This window comes from Oncorhynchus nerka, linkage group LG12 (genome assembly GCF_034236695.1).
Source record: "Oncorhynchus nerka isolate Pitt River linkage group LG12, Oner_Uvic_2.0, whole genome shotgun sequence".
NCBI lineage: Eukaryota > Metazoa > Chordata > Actinopteri > Salmoniformes > Salmonidae > Oncorhynchus > Oncorhynchus nerka.
In genome coordinates this window covers 57,294,886-57,313,940 of record NC_088407.1, presented here as the reverse complement: position 1 = coordinate 57,313,940, position 19,055 = coordinate 57,294,886, and the positions used below count along the sequence as shown (strand labels likewise).

The 19,055-nt window shown below is 42.0% G+C and overlaps 1 protein-coding gene across 1 annotated transcript; it reads right to left on the bottom strand.

Moving 5' to 3' along the window:
• Window positions 1-6,769: 6,769 nt before the first annotated feature.
• On the bottom strand, window positions 6,770-17,444 carry LOC115138419 (pre-mRNA-splicing factor syf2-like). Its single transcript, XM_029675249.2, has 7 exons — window positions 17,376-17,444; window positions 16,882-16,977; window positions 13,916-14,041; window positions 12,352-12,469; window positions 11,303-11,393; window positions 10,711-10,809; window positions 6,770-7,278 (listed from the first exon to the last, which is right to left on the bottom strand). Exons 1-7 carry the CDS (start codon window positions 17,391-17,393, stop codon window positions 7,113-7,115), a joined length of 714 nt encoding a protein of 237 aa, XP_029531109.1. The 5' UTR covers window positions 17,394-17,444; the 3' UTR covers window positions 6,770-7,112.
• Window positions 17,445-19,055: the final 1,611 nt, after the last annotated feature.

The following is a 19,055-nucleotide window of genomic DNA, read 5'->3' as shown; positions in this document are numbered from 1 at the left end:
GACTGGAACCTTCAAAAGGAGGGTGGTGCTTGGAATCATTGTTCTTCCTCTGTCAACCATGGTTTCCTGCAAGGAAACGCGTGCCGTCATCATTGCTTTGCACAAAAAGTGCTTCACAGGCAAGGATATTGCTGCCATTAAGATTGCACCTAAGTCAACCATTTATCGGATCATCAAGAACTTAAAGGAGAGCGGTTCCATTGTTGTGAAGAAGGCTTCAGGGCGCCCAAGAAAGTCCAGCAAGCGCCAGGACCGTCTCCTAAAGTTCATTCAGCTGCGGGATCGGTGCACCACCAGTACAGAGCTTGCTCAGGAATGACAGCAGGCAGGTGTGAGTGCATCTGCATGCACAGTGAGGTGAAGACTTGGAGGATGGCCTGGTGTCAAGAAGGGAGTCAAAGAAGCCACTTCTCTCCTGAAAACATCAGGGACAGACTGATATTCTGCAAAAGGTACAGGGATTGGACTGCTGAGGCCCTGGGGTAAAGTCATTTTCTCTGAATCCCCTTTCCGATTGTTTGGGGCATCCGGAAAAAAGCTTGTCCGGAGAAGACAAGGTGAGCACTACCATCAGTCCTGTGTCATGCCAACAGTAAAGCAACCTGGGACCGTTCATGTGTGGGGTTGCTTCTCAGCCAAGAGAGTGGGCTCACAATTTATCCTAAGAACACAGCCATGAATAAAGAATGGTACCAACACATCCTCTGAGAGCAACTTCTCCCAACCATCCAGGAACAGTTTGGTGACTAACAATACATTTTCCAGCATGATGGAGCACCTTGCCATAAGGCAAAAGTGATAACTAAGTAGCTCGGGGAACAAAACATCGATATTTTGGGTCCATGGCCAGGATACTCACGACTTTAATCCCATTGAGAACTTGTGGACATTCCTCAAGAGGTGGGTGGCCAGACAAAAAAAACTAATTCTGACCAACTCCAAGCATTGATTATGCAAGAATGGGCTGCCATCAGTCAGGATGTGGCCCAGAAGTTAATTGACAGCATGCCAGGGTGGATTGCAGAGGTCTTGAAAAAGAAGGGTGAACACTGCAAATCAACTTCATGTAATTGTCAAAAGCCTTTGGCACTTAAATGCTTGTAATTATACTTCAGTATTCCATAGTAACCTCTGACAAAAATATCTAAAGACACAAGCAGCAAACTTTGTGGAAATTAATATTTGTCCTTCTCAACTTTTGGCCACGACTGTACACATTTTGCAATGGGATGGTGAACATTTTCCAGTAAAATTGCATGACTAAAACCTCAGCAAAAACGTCAACTAATTACAGATTTTGAGTTCTTAGATTCATTCGGACTTTTAAGGAAGTGATACTGGCTTTGTTCCTATGGTGTCTCGTGGGGGACAAACATCGGTAACTGCCACCGAACCACACCCTCAAGACTGAATCTTGTTTTTCATAAGGAGTAACATGGAAATAGATTTGGTGCGTTCATTTGCTCTTGAAAATGAATTTCCTTCAATTCTACACATGCCATGTTCATATATTGAGTAAATAACAAAAACAAAGGGGGGTCCCCTGGATGTCAGGGCCCCTGGGCACGTGCCCAGTCTGTAATTCGGCCATGATTACCGCAGGATGAAGATAGCTGGCTAGACTAACCTAGCAGTCAATAGAATGGGGCAATTGAGTCTGTCAGTGACTGAAATAACCCGGATAAAGCACTAAATAAACTTCAGTTAGTGCTAAATACGGCTGCTAGAATCCTGACTAGAACCAAAAAATGTGATCATATTTCTCCAGTGCTAGCCTTCCTACACTGGCTTCCTGTCGAGGCAAGGGCTGGTTTCAAGGTTTTACTGCTAACCTACAAAGCATTACATGGGCTTGCTCCTACCTATCTCTCTGATTTGGTCCTGCGGTACATACCTACACGTACGCTACGGTCACAAGACGCAGGCCTCCTAATTGTCCCTAGAATTTCTAAGCAAATAGCTGGAGGCATGGCTTTCTCCTCTAGAGCTCCATTTTTATGGAATGGTCTGCCTACACATGTGAGAGACGCAAACTCGGTCTCAACCTTTAAGTCTTTACTCAAGACTCATCTCTTCAGTGGGTCATATGATTGAGTGTAGTCTGGCCCAAGAGTGTGAAGGTGAACGGAAAGGCTCTGGAGCAACGAACCGCCCTTGCTGTCTCTGCCTGGCCGGTTCTCCTCTCCACTGGGATTCTCTGCCTCTAACCCTATTACAGGGGCCGAGTCACTGGCTTACTGGTGCTCTTTCATGCTGTCCCTGGGAGGGGTGCGTCACTTGAGTGGGTTGAGTCACTGATGTGATCATCCTGTCTGGGTTGGCGCCCCCCCTTGGGTTGTGCCGTGGCGGAGATCTTTGTGGGCTATACTCCGGCTTGTCGCAGGATGGTAAGTTGGTGGTTGAAGATATCCCTCTAGTGGTGTGGGGGCTGTGCTTTGGCAAAGTGGGTGGGGTTATATCCTTCCTGTTTGGCCCTGTCCGGGGGTATCATCGGATGGGGCCACAGTGTCTCCTGACCCCTCCTGTCTCAGCCTCCAGTATTTATGCTGCAGTAGTTTATGTGTCGGGGGGCTAGGGTCAGTTTGTTATATCTGGAATACTTCTCCTGTCCTATCAGGTGTCCTGTGTGAATTTAAGTATGCTCTCTCTAATTCTCTCTTTCTTTCTCTCTCGGAGTACCTGATCCCTAGGACCATGCATCAGGACTACCTGACATGATGACTCCTTGCAGTCCCCAGTCCACCTGGCTGTGCTGCTGCTCCAGTTTCAACTGTTCTGCCTGTGATTATTATTATTTGACCATGCTGGTCATTTATGAACATTTGAACATCTTGGCCATGTTCTGTTATAATCTCCACCCGGCACAGCCAGAAGAGGACTGGCCACCCCACAATAGCCTGGTTCCTCTCTAGGTTTCTTCCTAGGTTTTGGCCTTTCTAGGGAGTTTTTCCTAGCCACCGTGCTTCTACACCTGCATTGCTTGCTGTTTGGGGTTTTAGGCTGGGTTTCTGTACAGCACTTTGAGATATCAGCTGATGTACGAAGGGCTATATAAATACATTTGATTTGAAATAACGAGGACACTGCTGATGCACTACCAAATTTTTTAATTGCACATTGTGTATTCTACTGTCCTAACTGTAAGGTGAGACCAATGGTGTATTTTAACCATGGATTGCTGATGCTATGTATTGGCCAATGAGAGGCTTTGAAGCCACCGGTGTGCCATACTGGCACTCAGAAAAGCAGTCCTCCACACAGGAATCAATGGAATTCTACAGTATTTCATTGAATTGTTTCATGTAATTACTGTACATGTATTTTCTTTGTAGTAGAGATGGTAATATTAGTAAATTAAAACAATTATACTTGTATACATTTTTATATCTTTTCATTTGTAAGTTTAGGTAACATAACATTCCATGGACTGCTTTGTTTTTGTTTTTTCCTTTCAATTAAGAACCAGGTGAGGGGAGTTCTTTACTAATTAGTGACCTTAATTAATCAAGTACAAGGGAGGAGCGAGAACCTGCAGACACTCGGCCCTCCGTGGAATGAGTTTGACACGTGCATTAAGGTGTCTAAGAGAATAAATGTGTCAAAAATAAATGTAGGCCTTAATAAATGCTTTTCTATAGCTTCCTAAATTGTTTTTACAATGGTGGGACTGTGGCTTCAAAACAGTGCCCCCTGTCAGTCAGTTAGTGTTTATATAAATCATTGGTTGAGACCCTGTCTGACTTCCTTAGGGTTGGGGGCCCTAAGTTACTTATGCCTAGAAACGGCACTGGTTGTGTGCATACTGCAATATGATATAATTTTAAAGTATAGCAGAATCTAATCAAGGTTTCCTCCAGTATGAATAGTGTCTTGATGTGCTCCTGCTGTTATACTAGTCAGCTGTACTGCAAACATTGACCACATAGTGTCATAGTTTCACCACTGAAGAGTGCTGCAGAACTTGTGAATCCCAAACACTTAAGAAATGAGTGACACTGACAACTAGTTTAGCAGTGGAATGGTTTTTGGTGGCTAAAGCTGCAATCAGCAGTAGAAACAATAACTAAGTGTTTTCTCCGCCTCCATTTCGGTAAAAAACAGAGGGTTGGGGCTGGAGAAATCTATCACTCTCAAATTAATAGACAGCTGTGGCTGTAAGGACTGACCATCCATGATATCAAAATTATAGTTTTAACCATATTTTTAGGCTGTACAGTATTTGTTTACATTTACTTTTACAAACATTGGAGTAAAACAAGCTTATATTTTGGGCTCTGATTGAGCATGACAGTTGAACTAAGCTCATGAGGCATTTATAAGTTATATTTGTCAAGAATCAATGGGTACATATTATTCATTTATACGTTTAAAAAAAAAATCATGTAGCAACTGCTGATTGCCCCTTTAAAGCCAAGCTAGTTTAAGTAATTGATTGGGGGACAATTGTTATGTTAGTGATTTGAGGTCTGAATTAGACCCCCTGTACAAAAACAACTGCATAGCTTAGCTTGTCATATCACCTACCTGCATCCCCTCAGCAGTTGAGCAACATGGCCACCTCATGTTCAGTGGTTTTAATGAATGATTTACTCAGGCTCAGATTTCATAGTGTAAAAAACTTACATCATCCAGAAGTCACAGCCATACACATAGAGCAGTGTTTGCGAAGGTGGTTTTGGCTAGTGAGCTGAAAACTCTTTGTTCAAGTAGAGAACTCAGACTTGCGCTAAATGTCTGCTTTTTTGAACATGTTCTCTCCTGAGCTAACCCAAAGTGTCATTATGGCTTGTGAAACTGTCTTGTAGTCAGATAGTGTCCTTCAGATGCATCTTACCTGAGACTCAGTAAGCCTATTATTATGACAAGATCTTGGCGTGTGTGTAAAATGAACTTATTCATTTACCATCAACTGTGATTTTCAATGTTTATCAATCAATGGGGGAGTAATACATGAATCCACAATCCCATGGCTTGAGGTTTAAATCTGATATTCCCATGTCATGCCACACAATCAAAGATCCCACACTTGAATAGAGTACATCCTTAGCGACAGTCTTCCTGTCTCTATGAAATGCAAGTATGATCACATTCACCACACCTTTGATGTCAATATCAATGGCACTGAGAATTGTCGCAAACAGATGGGGAGGAGGAAAGGCAGGTCTGCTTTGTCATCCTTGTGTGTCTAGAAGGTTCATCACACAATGATTTTCTTATATCATTACTTTTATAAGCATTCATTTCTGCATCACTTGCAAGTACTCAGACAGGAGTAATGTAATCAGTCACACCTCAGGACAAATGTTCTCCCTCCTGTCTTCTTACATGACGTAAGAGTATTTTTCTCTCTCCTCTGCTTGTATGATCTGCCCACAAGGGAGCTGCACTCTCTAAATCAGGAACATTCTGGCAATAACACAAGAGTCTTGACACATCTTTAGGAGAGAAAAAACCCCAGTGTTTACAGAGGGCATAAAGGATTCCATTGTGTGTGGAACACAGAATGCCTTTTCAGTTTGGCCTGAGAAAAATGCTACAAGTCATCCCTCGCAGGCAAACTTTATTTGATGTTTAATTTATCCTAATACCAGGGATACCAAGCATCTATTTGGGTGAATCACATGAATTAGATTGTCATTAACAATTGAGTTATCTATCGCTGTGTAACAGGTTTCCAATTTATACACGCTCTCATCTAATTCATCTCCAAAGAGAATCATTTCCAACAACAGCCATTTGGCTAACCTGTCACACTCTCTTCTCATTGTACTGAGGGAAAAGTTATTTAATGTGGTCTCTCTGATGAAAAGACATGAAACGGTAGCGCTGTTGGTCAACGCCTACCCATCAGGCACATGATTGTGGATAGGCCCAACAGGAAGAGGAAATATTTATACATTAATGTTGTTGCCCATTTAGGAACACTAAAGATAACTGCTAAAGTTGTCCCTCCATGAAGCAAAATGTCAAAGCACCATCATCGTCATATAATCTAAACTGATCGTTAATGTTTTGTAGTGTTTCTTTCCTTTACATCATCTTCAGCCAATATCCTCAGGCTGATCAGCCAATCCAAAAGAAACAACCATCACCTTAGAGCCAAACCAGACCGGGTCCCTACAACTCTACAAAGGAGAGAAATGTCAAAGATGTGATTTGTATACCCCCCCTCCCCACACACACCATCCTCATCTACCAGGAAATCATAAACAACTTGTCACTATTTTCTTGCATGCTAGCCTTTGAAACCCCCCATTCCCCATCTTATTTACATACCCCATGAGGCTCATTCAGAACACATTCATTAATGCAGATGAAATATTACTCAATGTCTGATTCAAATTAGGAGGATCAAATCCCTTTCAATATGTTTGTAGGACCCCCACATCGTGTTTTCTATTAACCCATAGAGGGCACATTGATTCAGAATATGGGAGAAAATTAAATCAGGGGATGGGTGAGGATAGCATGGGAATCTGTTTACGGTCTTTGATCTCATCCTAGGTCACAAGCCTCTCCTAGCTCATATCATTCTGCTTGGGGGCAGTCGGCTTAACAGAGATGTGGTCGATAACGATTAAATTGAATTGCTTTAATTGTTTATCTCCTCATGCTCTTACTAACACATTCTTCTGCTTTCATAACAAACACTGTAGCCTTAAGGAGAATAATAGTGTTCTATTCTCACGCTCATGACAAGCCCCCCATCCAGCCCAGACCGCACGCAACAAACCAAGGCCAACACTTACACATCTGCTAGATAACAAAAAAACATTAAAGATGTTTTATTTAAAGAAAATGCATGGTCATACATCCGATACAAACACTGACAGAAAGGCAGGAATAGCATTATAAGATCATTCAGGTTGCACTTAACCATTCCCACTAAGCAACAGTATTATAGTAACAATACAAAAACACAGATTTAAACATAAAATGCCTCTAAAGAAATGTCAGCGTCAAAATACAAACTTGATCCTAGAGACGTAAGCATAGGGACAACAATTTGGGTTTCTACGTACATGACCAGTCCTGTAACCAGTGAGTAATTTTGGGCTTCTGTTACAACAAAGCAGAGGAAATGGAAGTGTCCATTACAATGACCAGTCCAGTTAGACTGCTGTGCCTCTCTCCAGATTCTGCTTGATCTCAGCTGTGTATTTGCCATAGAACCGCTCTGCCTTCTTGTTGAACTTGGCGTTCCTCTCGTTGATGTAGTCAATGTCTGCGTCATCGTTGTAGGCCCTACGCCGGCTGTATTTGGCCCGCTTCTCGATCCTGTGAAGAACAGCAAAGGATCAGTGTCAAGAAAAGAAAAGGACACACAAACAACTTACAAACCAAAAGGACAACAATCATAGTAGGAAAAACCTCATTCAGTTACTTAAAATCGAATCTCTCCAGAATGACTCACCATCACACAAAAGCAACAATCCCTAAACAAAGACGGTACACGTTTATATGCCAAAGCACCAATGAACAACCTTACTCGTCTACTCGAACACACAGGCACATACAGAGTCAATTCGCTAACTCACAGCCTTTAGTTAGTGTCTTCTAAGCAGAGATGTGCGTCATGCCCTGGCAGCCCAGTCTCATCTCTCACAGGAGCATCACTAACACAAGGCCACCCTAAATATAGCTGGGTGCTGAGAGAGGAGAGAATGAGGTCTAATGTAGCCCAGGGACACTAGGGCAAGGAATATGCTGGTCAAGTGTGTGGGACTTGAGCTCAGGGGTTAAAGCAACAAAAAAAGAATAATAATGACTGAAACTTAAGTCAATTTCAGATTGACTGGGGCCTCTCATTTCATGTCAGAAAGTAATGACCATCATGCTTTTAGGGAAAGAGGATCATTTTGTACAGTATGACTTCGACCAGTTAAAACATATTGGAACAGGCATATAGCCAATAAGCATCATCACCTGTATCCCGACTGATGCAGCATAGTGGCTATAAAATGTACATAGGGGTTTGTCCATCTGCAGTTACCACATTGCAGTGGTGTGAAGTACTTAAGTAAAAATAATTTAAAGTATTTTTTTGGGGTATCTGCACTATTTATATTTTTGACAACTTTTACTTCACTACATTCCAAAAGAAAACAATGTACTTTAACATTCATTTTCTGACACCCAAAAGTACATTTTGAATGCTTAGCAGGACAGGATAAAGGTCAAATTATTGCACTTATCAAGAGAACATCCCTGGTCATCCCTACTGCCTCTGGTCTAATGGACTCACTAAACAGAACATCCCTGGTCATCCCTACTGCCTCGGATCTGGCAGACTCACTAAACACACATGCTTTGTTTGTAAATTATGTGGAGTGTGCGTAATAGGGAATTTTTTATTATTTATACTTTTACTTTCAATACTTAAGTATATTTTAGCAATCACATTTACTTTTGATCCTTAAGTATATTTCAAACCAAATACTTTTACTCAAGTAGTATTTTACTGGGTGACTTTCACATGAGTCATTTTCTATACTGTATATATCTATACGGTCACTCAAGTATGACAATTGGGTACTTTTTCCCACCACTGCCACATTGGACATAACATTCTGATTATTATTATTATGAATAATTATTTTATTGACCTTATAAGATGCCATTGCCCCTTTAAGAGCTCTGTTGCACAGCTGCACCTAAACCATGCTTGAAACTCGGGTTGTAACTGCATTTGTAAAAAAAAAAATAAAAAAAAAAATGCTTCTCGCGCAATAGATTAGATGACAACGCACGCTTCAATGGGGCAGAAGGCCGTGTAGCCAGATAGCTAGCAACAATGACAAGACACTGCCATCTGGGGAATCGTAGGTGGCTCGTTCCAGCTAGTTTTATATTATTCTTGATACCATGTCTTGTTTTGAGGTGTTTTGACTGATGTCATGTCTGTGCTAAAATGGTTCAAATTCACAAGCTAAACAACAACTGTTACAATGTAGTTTGGAGACAAAAAGTGCTCATTGTGCAAATGTATTTATGTTTTCAATAAATATGTCAACAATTCAAGCCAACCCCATCTGTTTTTCCCCAGAGTTGCACACGCGTCGGTTTTGTTGCTAAACAACCAACCTGTCTATCGAAAGAGTAAAGAAATAACTGGGAACCACCCTCTTTTAACAAAAGCCAAAACTGCTTTCAAAAGTGTTTTCCTGTAATTGCATTAAGAATAGTTGTACATTGACTGCTTGTCAGAAAACATTTTCCTCCCTATGGCTCTTCGCAACTTCAATGCGCCTCGAAAGGAATATTTATCTCATATAGAACACGCAACAAGCCGACTAGGTAAATAGGTCAACTATTCTACTATGCGGTTGTTTGATTTTGTTTTGATAACATTACAGGGCAAAAACAGTAGCACTGGAGAGTTCCATCCTGAGTGATAGAGGCTTTGAATGACTTTGCCAGCAGTTACAGTAGTAGACTAGACACCGCCGTTTGAGTTGGGCTCTGTGGTGGTGCATCTGAACATCGGAGTGTCTGCAACAATCATGCATGTCAGTTCAGCGGACATATTTTGTAGAACAGAAATGCTTCTGTATTAGGCTGGGTCATTGCTAATGCGATTATTCCTTTTTGAGGTCGGTTCGATAATTTTTTTTAAAGGAATCACAGTTTGATAAAACAATAAAAGTCCCATGATGGTAGTGACTGCCCATTAATGCTCGTCACTTATTAACCATCATTTATTCACATGGCTTTATTATTTATCATCTCTATAGAGCTGCTGCCTATTCTGTCTGACAAAAATCACTATTTTAGTAGTTTTTCAAATTAAACAAGGCATACTTTTATGACTGCTGAATACCAACTATCAATCACTTAGATCATGTATTCTCTCATTCTCAGACTACTTGTCTAAGCCTCACAGACCCGGACAAGTTTAAGCGGGTGCGCAATGAATTATGGTCATTGTTGTTAACTACCACGTTTATTGCGCTAAACTATGTAGAATATTGGCCTTTTGGAAACCAGCTCCCTACTACATTTCAGTTGATTGCAATCAGTTGTACAACTGACTAGGTATCCCCCTTTCCCTTACATCGCACAGTTCAGGTTTGTTTCATCTATACAGAAACTGCACATCGAGCTCTCAGGAAAAAAACCCAGAATGAAATGGTATTCCATTTTTTTTTACCAACATCAAACAATTTGTGGTTTAAAAAATGTAAAATAACTACCATTTTGGGTCATCGCTCAGCACTAGTCATTTCCAAACTATCTCCAGAAACCATATGACTGAAATCCATTGCATTGATGGAGATCTTTAACCCCTGTGACCTTAGCTGGTATGGAAGGTCCAGTGTGCAGCTTGACTGGTCTATTACATGGCCATTCTTTCAAAAGGCACGCCATGCATTATTGAATTTGGGCAAATGCATTCTTCTGACAGCCTATCCAACTGAAAATCAGAGACGAGAGCTCATTAAACTAGGACACACTCCCAGTCCCCCACTAAGATAGAAAGTGAGAGAGACAAGAGTTTTCCAGCACCTTTCCAGCAGGAGATACCGCAAGAGCCCTATCAGCCAGCCCCATCAGGATTAACACTGGGGCTCATTCAGTAGGTATTAGATATGCCGCAGGTTTCATGGTCTGCCTGCCCTATTCACGAAGGGCTCTCATTCTTGTTTTGGACTCCAGTGCGTTGAATGCAAGGTCAGAAGGGGATAGGATCTCAGTCGCTGTTACGCTTACTGTTTCTCCACATCCTCCACCATGCGGTCGATGCCCTCCTTGGAAGGGACGTGGGTCCCATGGATCAGACTGTTGGATGTGGGGTGGAAATCCTCGCCGCTGTGAGACAGAACAGAAGAGTCAGTTAACATAATAGGCATTATAATGATCCTCCTCTCTCCAAACTGAATACCAGTCATCTCTATGACTGGGAACATTATGCTGTTGTGTACTTCACCCTTCACAGCTCCACATGTGGCAGCCATTAAGGGGAAAAACCTGTGGGTACTGAACTCATCTTTGGCTGATCAAGAAAGACCACCATAACTATAACCATACCATTCCTCTCGAGCGTTTGCCTCACATTGACGCTTTCAAGACATGAAATGACTGAGTCTGTGGCTATGTCAAAACGAACCCAGGAGCAGGAGAGGGGCACGCTGATCTGTGAAGACTGTGATGGCAGCATCGATTATCTAAAATAACTGAAAGCTTAAGGCTGGCGGGGGGAAAAATGTCATGCTACTCATTTTATGGGGGAAATACGGTCTTCTCTGAAACACTCAGTAATGGAAAAGGAAGAGAGGCGTTTTATGAGGAGGCTCCAACTCACCACTGCTCTCGCTGCCTCTCGTAGCCGTCCATGTCTGGTTTGATCTGCTTGGTGAGGCGCTGGTACTGTCGCAGCTGGGCCTCTGCGTAACCTGCGGGCCAATGGCAGCAAACAAGAGGGGTTATAATTACCGGAACTAACTTCAAGCAGGCGCAAAGCCCTGCGACAAAACCTGCATCTGGTTAAGGGAGATGAGGCCCTTTCAAGCCCCTCTGGTGATAATTCTCTCCCCAGAGGTATAATTCAGAGACGTTTTGATGCAACAGATGGCAGCCATATTTGGGGAACGCAGCGATCCTTTTTGGCAAATTAAATTGGAGGCAGTTAAAAATTATTTATCCCAAGGGGTCTTTACACGCACCCAGAATTCCTCTTACAGGGCTGCACTGCGGTGGAGTGACTGTACCACGTCCAGTAGCCCTATCCCGCAATCTAATTTCTGCTGCCTTAAAGGCTGGTCTTTGTGGAGCTGAGGTCTTTACAAACAACCAGGCTCTACAGAGCAACATTAAAAACTCTTTCCCACTTGTTTCCCCAGGAGTAACTCTTATTTTAGGTGATAGCTTGATTTTTTTTTTTAAAACAGATTGAGGATGTATAGCACAACATACTGGTAGGTGTTTTCCAAGCCCACGATTGAATGGCCCTCAAAACATCTGTCTCATTGTGTTGTGTGACAAAACTGCACATTTTAAAGTGGCCTTTTATTGTCCCCTTTTAAGGTGCACCTGTGTAATGATCATGATGTTTAATCAGCATCTTGATATGCCACACCGGTCAGGTGGTTGGATTATCTTGGCAAAGGACAAAAACTCACTAACAGTGATGTAAACAAATATGTGCCCAACATTTTTGAGAAATAAGCTTTTTATGCCTTTGGAAAATGTCTGCAAATTTTTTTTTGCTCATGAAACCAACACTTTACATGTTGCGTTTATATTTTTATATAATAGCCTATAACTAGGGACCAGAGTTTTTCTTGTTCAGGAAAAGTGACCAGCTGAGGGATGGAAGTCCTGTTCGCTCAGTAAAGGAGTCCCATCTCTCACCTGAGAATCCTGGGTCAGGGTTCTTCTTCTTCTTCTTTCTCTCCCACCGCTCAGCATCCTCAGCACTGATCTCTAGCAGTTTCACCCTGTCATAGTCCTCCCCTTTGGCCGCACACTCCTGAAATCACACAGAAACACACCAAGTCACTAAACAGCAACAGAGTATACTATACTATTATCCTAAGGTACATAACTTGCAGCTGACCTGACATCTTTTTGACCAGCCAACAAAAAAACATCTTACGCGTGACTGTTCATCCAACAAGCAGTGTCTGATAATTATTTCACCTTAGCTCTGCCACTGTATATAGTCATTATTACATTAACAATATTACGTTGTGTCATAAACATCAAAAATCTCCCCGCAAGATAAAACACGCATCTTCATTTCACAGGTAGAATCGGGAAGTTCCGACTTCCCGTGTATTTGTCTGCTCATAGTGAACCACATGGTCCAGCATTCATAGTGAATGCACAATGGGGCCAGAGCAGTCAGCTCCAGCATTCATAGTGAATGCACAATGGGGCCAGAGCAGTCAGCTCCAGCATTCATAGTGAATGCACAATGGGGCCAGAGCAGTCAGCTCCAGCATTCATAGTGAATGCACAATGGGGCCAGAGCAGTCAGCTCCAGCATTCATAGTGAATGCACAATGGGGCCAGAGCAGTCAGCTCCAGCATTCATAGTGAATGCACAATGGGGCCAGAGCAGTAACCTCCGCCTCACACCGAGCTGTAGTCTTTTAGAAGCTGGAAAGAAACGTGTCACCTTGTATATCTAGTAATGAATCTGCCGATCAGAACGTCGCTGAAAAACGTCCAATGGCTCTATCGAACAAGGACAACTGTATCTACATGCCGACAAACGTATAGTATGATCGGTATAACAGAGGCTTCGCGAAATGCCACAAAGCAGGACTACATTCATTCGGCGTGCAAATCCCAGACCTGCCTTCTTTGTGGCCAATTGTGTGTGAAACTTCACTGATCTCGAAATGCCTCAGACACCATCAAAACAAACCCAAAATCAACCTCGGTGAAATTTCCCTTTATGCATAGCAGTCAACTATCTACGTTGATGGCCTCCCGGGTGGCGCAGTGGCTGTACTGCAGCGCCAGCTGTGCCATCAGAGTCCCTGGGTTCGCGCCCAGGCTCTGTCGTAACCGGCCGCGACCGGGAGGTCCGTGGGGCGACGCACAATTGGCCTAGCGTCGTCCGGGTTAGAGAGGGCTTGGTCGGTAGGGATGTCCTTGTCTCATCGCGCACCAGCGACTCCTGTGGGGGCCGGGCGCAGTGAGCGCTAACCAAGGTTGCCAGGTGCACGGTGTACCCTCCGACGGCTGGCTTCCGGGTTGGATGTGCGCTGTGTTAAGAAGCAGTACGGCTGGTTGGGTTGTGTATTGGAGGACGCATGACTTTCAACCTTCGTCCCGAGCCCGTACGGGAGTTGTAGCGATGAGACAAGATAGTAGCTACTACAACAATTGGGTACCACGAAATTGGGGAGAAAAAAGGGGTAAAAATTCAACAACAAAAAAACTATCTACGTTGATAAATAGCTACCTTTTTCTTTTCATCGGTCATGAGTTCCCACTCCAGACGGGCTTTCTTAGCCTCCCAGTTAGTTGGCAGCTTCAGTCTCTTGTCCTCCTCCACAACCTCCTTGTGATTGAGCTTGCGTGCTTCATTCTGAAACAGATACCACAAAATACATCAATTCCAGAACTTGAAAACAAAGAACACAGATCCAAGCTATACCATATAAGCTCAAGCTACTTGTGAGCTCAAATGAGGGTAGGCTACTAAGATGTTACTAACCCATTCATAAACGCTATAACTACCTTTAGTATCCATTGACAATAGTATGTTCTGGCCGGGGGAAGTTGTGATGAGCACCGATGCTCGTTCTGAACATTAAAACTCATTGCTTGCGGTACGGTTTTGGAATGTTGACAAGCTCAGGGCGAGGATTTCCTTCCAAAGAGACATCAGGGATTGTAATATACTCTATATACTATATTTCAGGGAAGCATGGCTCTATTGAGATATACTTTGGGTCCGTACAGCCAGTTGGGTTCTCAGTTCATTGCGCAGACAGGAATAAATATCTCTCCGGGAAGAAGAAGGGCAAGGGTGTATGTTTCATGATTAACTACTCATGGTGTGATTGTGATAACATACAGAAACTCAAGTCTTTTTGTTCACCCGACCTAGAATACCTCAAATGCTGACCGTATTACCTCCAAGGGTTAATTCTCTTCAGTTAGTCACAGCCGTGTATACCCCCCCCCCCCCAAGTAGAGGTTGACCAATTATGATTTTTCAACGCCGATACCGATTAATATATATATACACAGTGGGGCAAAAAAGTATTTAGTCAGCCACCAATTGTGCAAGTTCTCCCCCTTAAAAAGATGAGAAAGGCCTGTAATTTTCATCATAGGTACACTTCAACTATGACAGACAAAATGAGAAAAAAAATCCAGAAAATCACATTGTAGGATTTTTTATGAATTTATTTGCAAATTATGGTGGAAAATAAGTATTTGGTCACCTACAAACAAGCAAGATTCCTGGCTCTCACAGACCTGTAACTTCTTCTTTAAGAGGCTCCTCTGTCCTCCACTCGTTACCTGTATTAATGGCACCTGTTTGAACTTGTTATCAGTATAAAAGACACCTGTCCACAACCTCAAACAGTCACTCTCCAAACTCCACTATGGCCAAGACCAAAGAGCTGTCAAAGGACACCAGAAACAAAAATTGTAGACCTGCACCAGGCTGGGAAGACTGAATCTGCAATAGGTAAGCAGCTTGGTTTGAAGAAATCAACTGTGGGAGCAATTATTAGGAAATGGAAGACATACAAGACCACTGATAATCTCCCTCAATCTGGGGCTCCACGCAAGATCTCACCCCGTGGGGTCAAAATGATCACAAGAACGGTGAGCAAAAATCCCAGAACCACACGGGGGACCAAAGTAACAAAGCCTACCATCAGTAACACACTACGCCGCCAGGGACTCAAATCCTGCAGTGCCAGACGTGTCCCCCTGCTTAAGCCAGTACATGTCCAGGCCCGTCTGAAGTTTGCTAGAGAGCATTAGGATGATCCAGAAGAAGATTGGGAGAATGTCATATGAAACCATCATATGAAACCAAAATATAACTTTTTGGTAAAAACTCAACTCGTCGTGTTTGGAGGACAAAGAATGCTGAGTTGCATCCAAAGAACACCATACCTACTGTGAAGCGTGGGGGTGGAAACATCATGCTTTGGGGCTGTTTTTCTGCAAAGGGACCAGGACGACTGATCCGTGTAAAGGAAAGAATGAATGGGGCCATGTATCATGAGATTTTGAGTGAATACCTCCTTCCATCAACAAGGGCATTGAAGATGAAACGTGGCTGAGTCTTTCAGCATGACAATGATCCCAAACACACCGCCCGGGCAAGGAATAAGTGGCTTCGTAACAAGCATTTCAAGGTGCTGGAGTGGCCTAGCATTTGTATTTCATATACCTTTGACTAATGGATGTTCTTATAGGCACTTTAGTATTGCCAGTCTAATCTCGGGAGTTGATAGGCTCGAAGTCATAAACACCGCTGTGCTTCAAGCAATGCTAAGAGCTGCTGGCAAACTCAGTAAAGTGCTGTTTGAATAAATGCTTACGAGCCTGCTGCTGCCTACCACCGCTCAGTCAGACTGCTCTATCAAATCATAGACTTAATTATAATCTAATAAACACAAGCCTTTGGTCATTAATATGGTCAAATCCAGAAACTATAATTTTGAAATCAAAACGTTTATTCTTTCAGTGAAATACAGAACCTTTCCGTATTTTATCGAACGGTTGGCAACCCTAAGTCTACATATTGCACAACCTTCAATGTTATGTCATAATTATGTAAAATTCTGGCAAATTAATTACTGTCTTGATAGGAAGAAAAGGTCTCCACAGTTCACAATGAGCCAGGCAGCCCAAACTGCTGCATATACCCTGACTCTGCTTGCACTGAATGCAAAAGTAGTGACAATTTCCCCAATTTGTAAGTCGCTCTGGATAAGAGCGTCTGCTAAATGACTTAAATGTAAATGTAAATAATGTTTACATATTTTGCATTACTTATCTAATATGTATATACCATCTTCTATTCTACTGTATCTTAGTCTATGCTGCTGACCAAATATGTATATATTATTAATTAATTCCTTTACTTTAGATGTATGTATTGTTGTGGAATTGTTAGATATTACTGCACTGTTGGAGCTAGAAACACAAGTATTTCGCTACACCTGGAATAACATCTGCTAAACAAGTGTATGTGACCAATAACATTTGATTTGCATAGATTCCCTTTGGCTTTTGCTTTGGACGGTAATATTAATTAAATCAATATAGCCAGCTGCTGGCTTTTTGGATAGATTTTTGGTCTATAAGGAGAAACGTTAGGCTCCTTTAGTCCATTAATGGGCCAAGACGTTACTAGAAGGTGTCTGAAATAGGAGAATCTTTGAACAAACTCACCCTTTTGAAATGCAGTTCCCGGAATTTTCGGAGTCTCTCCTCTCTCTTCTGAGATGCAGTACTTTCGGTCGGCTCATAACTGACCGAAGCAGATCCCTAATAAATCGCATAAACATTAGCTAGCTAACATAAGTACTAACTCGAATGTTGGAACCATGCTGTACAATGGCAAGACACAGCAAGGTAACGTTAGCTAAGTTATCATGCTAATCCATACCACAAACACATCAGTGGTTAAAAGCAAATCGAAAAACATCTAGCTAAGAGGTATAAAGGGAATGGTCTGAAAATCTAGCAAGTTAGCTAGCTACGGCTGTTAGCGCTAGCCATGAGACTGTAAACAGACATTAGAAGTACTGATATGGGTTCTCCATTGGGTACACTAATATATTTCAAATGTCAGTTTGATTTTCAGTAACTGTATATCTTAGTCAAAATTAATGAACCCCCCCCCCTTTTTATTATTTCAGGTTATAATTCGTCAAAACACCAACCTCAGCGCAGGACGCCATCGTTGAGCTGGCAGTCAGGAAGTCTTCGCCCTGAATGTCGGATGTTACGCAATGAACAAAACAGGACCGTGATCATAGAAATATTGCAAAATCAATCAAAGATCTCATATTATTTTGCTTATTTAGATTTATTTAATGAGATTCAATGGGGGGGCTCAATGGGCTACTATATTGTCATGATGTCAATAACATATTCAGGAATTCATTGATAGGTAGATACAAACATGTCAACATGTTTTCAAGTGATCCTTTCCCCCAATTGAATAGCCCACAACTTCAACCACAGATGTGCACATATTTTTTGATAGGTTTACTAATTAACTATTTCCGGTAAGATACTACCACTAACCTAAGCTTTTTTTTTTAAATGTTCTGTATGAATTGAGGATCAAAGAACAGTGACTCATTGGATATGTCAGGGAGACATGAACCAGAATCCGTACTAACAGGAGACGTTTGATATTGCTAATATCCTTTAAACCCACGAAGCAGACATTCAACTTTGTATTCACCAGCTTGTCAAGTTTAATCATGTCAAAATAAGTTTGTTACTCACAAAATATGGAGTTTCGATTAGCACCTATCGTCCTTTCCTGTCGTCACATTACGGTCAGTATGTACTTCCAAAAAAGGTCTAAATGAAATAGTTACATACAACCGGGAAAAAAATCCTCTTTGGCCTTGTCAATGTATTCAGCTATTGTAGACTTAAGACCTGTGCATGGCAGTAAGGTTAGTGCTATGCTATCCGGGATCATTGGAATGTGAGCTATTGGAAGTGCCGAATAGTCTTTTTTTTTCAGTTGATTGTACATTTTTATTTAGACTTTTTTTGTAAGTACATACCGGCCGTGACGGCAGTAAATGACGACAGATGCTAATCGAAACTCCATATTTGGAGAGTAAGGAACATATTTTGACATTATTAAGCTTGAAAAGCTGGTGAACGGCAAGTTGAATAGCTGCTTCCTGGGCTCAAATGAGATTCCCCATATTAAAGTCTCATTTTAAGGCCAGATTCTGGTTCAAGGGAGACATAGCCATTAGTTTCACAAACTATGACAAAAACCTGTAAAATTATGAACAGATAGACAGCTATCTGATTATTAATCTGAGCCTAGAGGAAAGTCTTTGTCCTCAGGCCTAGAGGAAATCCAAAGTCATTCTACTACCCAAGAGTGGTAAACTGTTGGGAAAAGTTATGTTTGGCCAAATACAATGCTATTTTTCTAGAAACACATGAACAACATTCTTTCAGCATGCTTATAGAGAAGGGCACTCAACACTGAGACAAATGTCTGATTATTGGTTGAAATAAATTCATAATTAGAAGATTGTGGGAGCTGTACTGTTAGATTTCAGTGTAGCCTTTGATATTATTGACCATAATCTGTTGTTGAGAACTTACGTGTTATGACTTTTCCAAAGTCTGTCATATCGTGAATTTGGAACTATCTATCGAAGGGTTTTCTTTAATGGAAGCTTCTCTAATATCAAACATGTAAAGTGTGGTGTACCGCAAGGCAGCTCTGTAGGCCCTCTACTCTTTTCTATTTTTACCAATGACCTGCCACTGGCATTAAACAAAGCATGTGTGTCCATGTATGCTGATGATTCAACCATATACTAATCAGCAACCACAGCTAATGAAGTAATTGACAC

Coding starts and splice junctions, on each gene's coding strand:
- LOC115138419 (XM_029675249.2), bottom strand. Junction 14,042..16,881: donor GGGAACTGCATTTCAAAAGG/GTGAGTTTGTTC, acceptor TATCTGTTTCAG/AATGAAGCACGCAAGCTCAA. Junction 10,810..11,302: donor GAGAGGCAGCGAGAGCAGTG/GTGAGTTGGAGC, acceptor TCTGTCTCACAG/CGGCGAGGATTTCCACCCCA.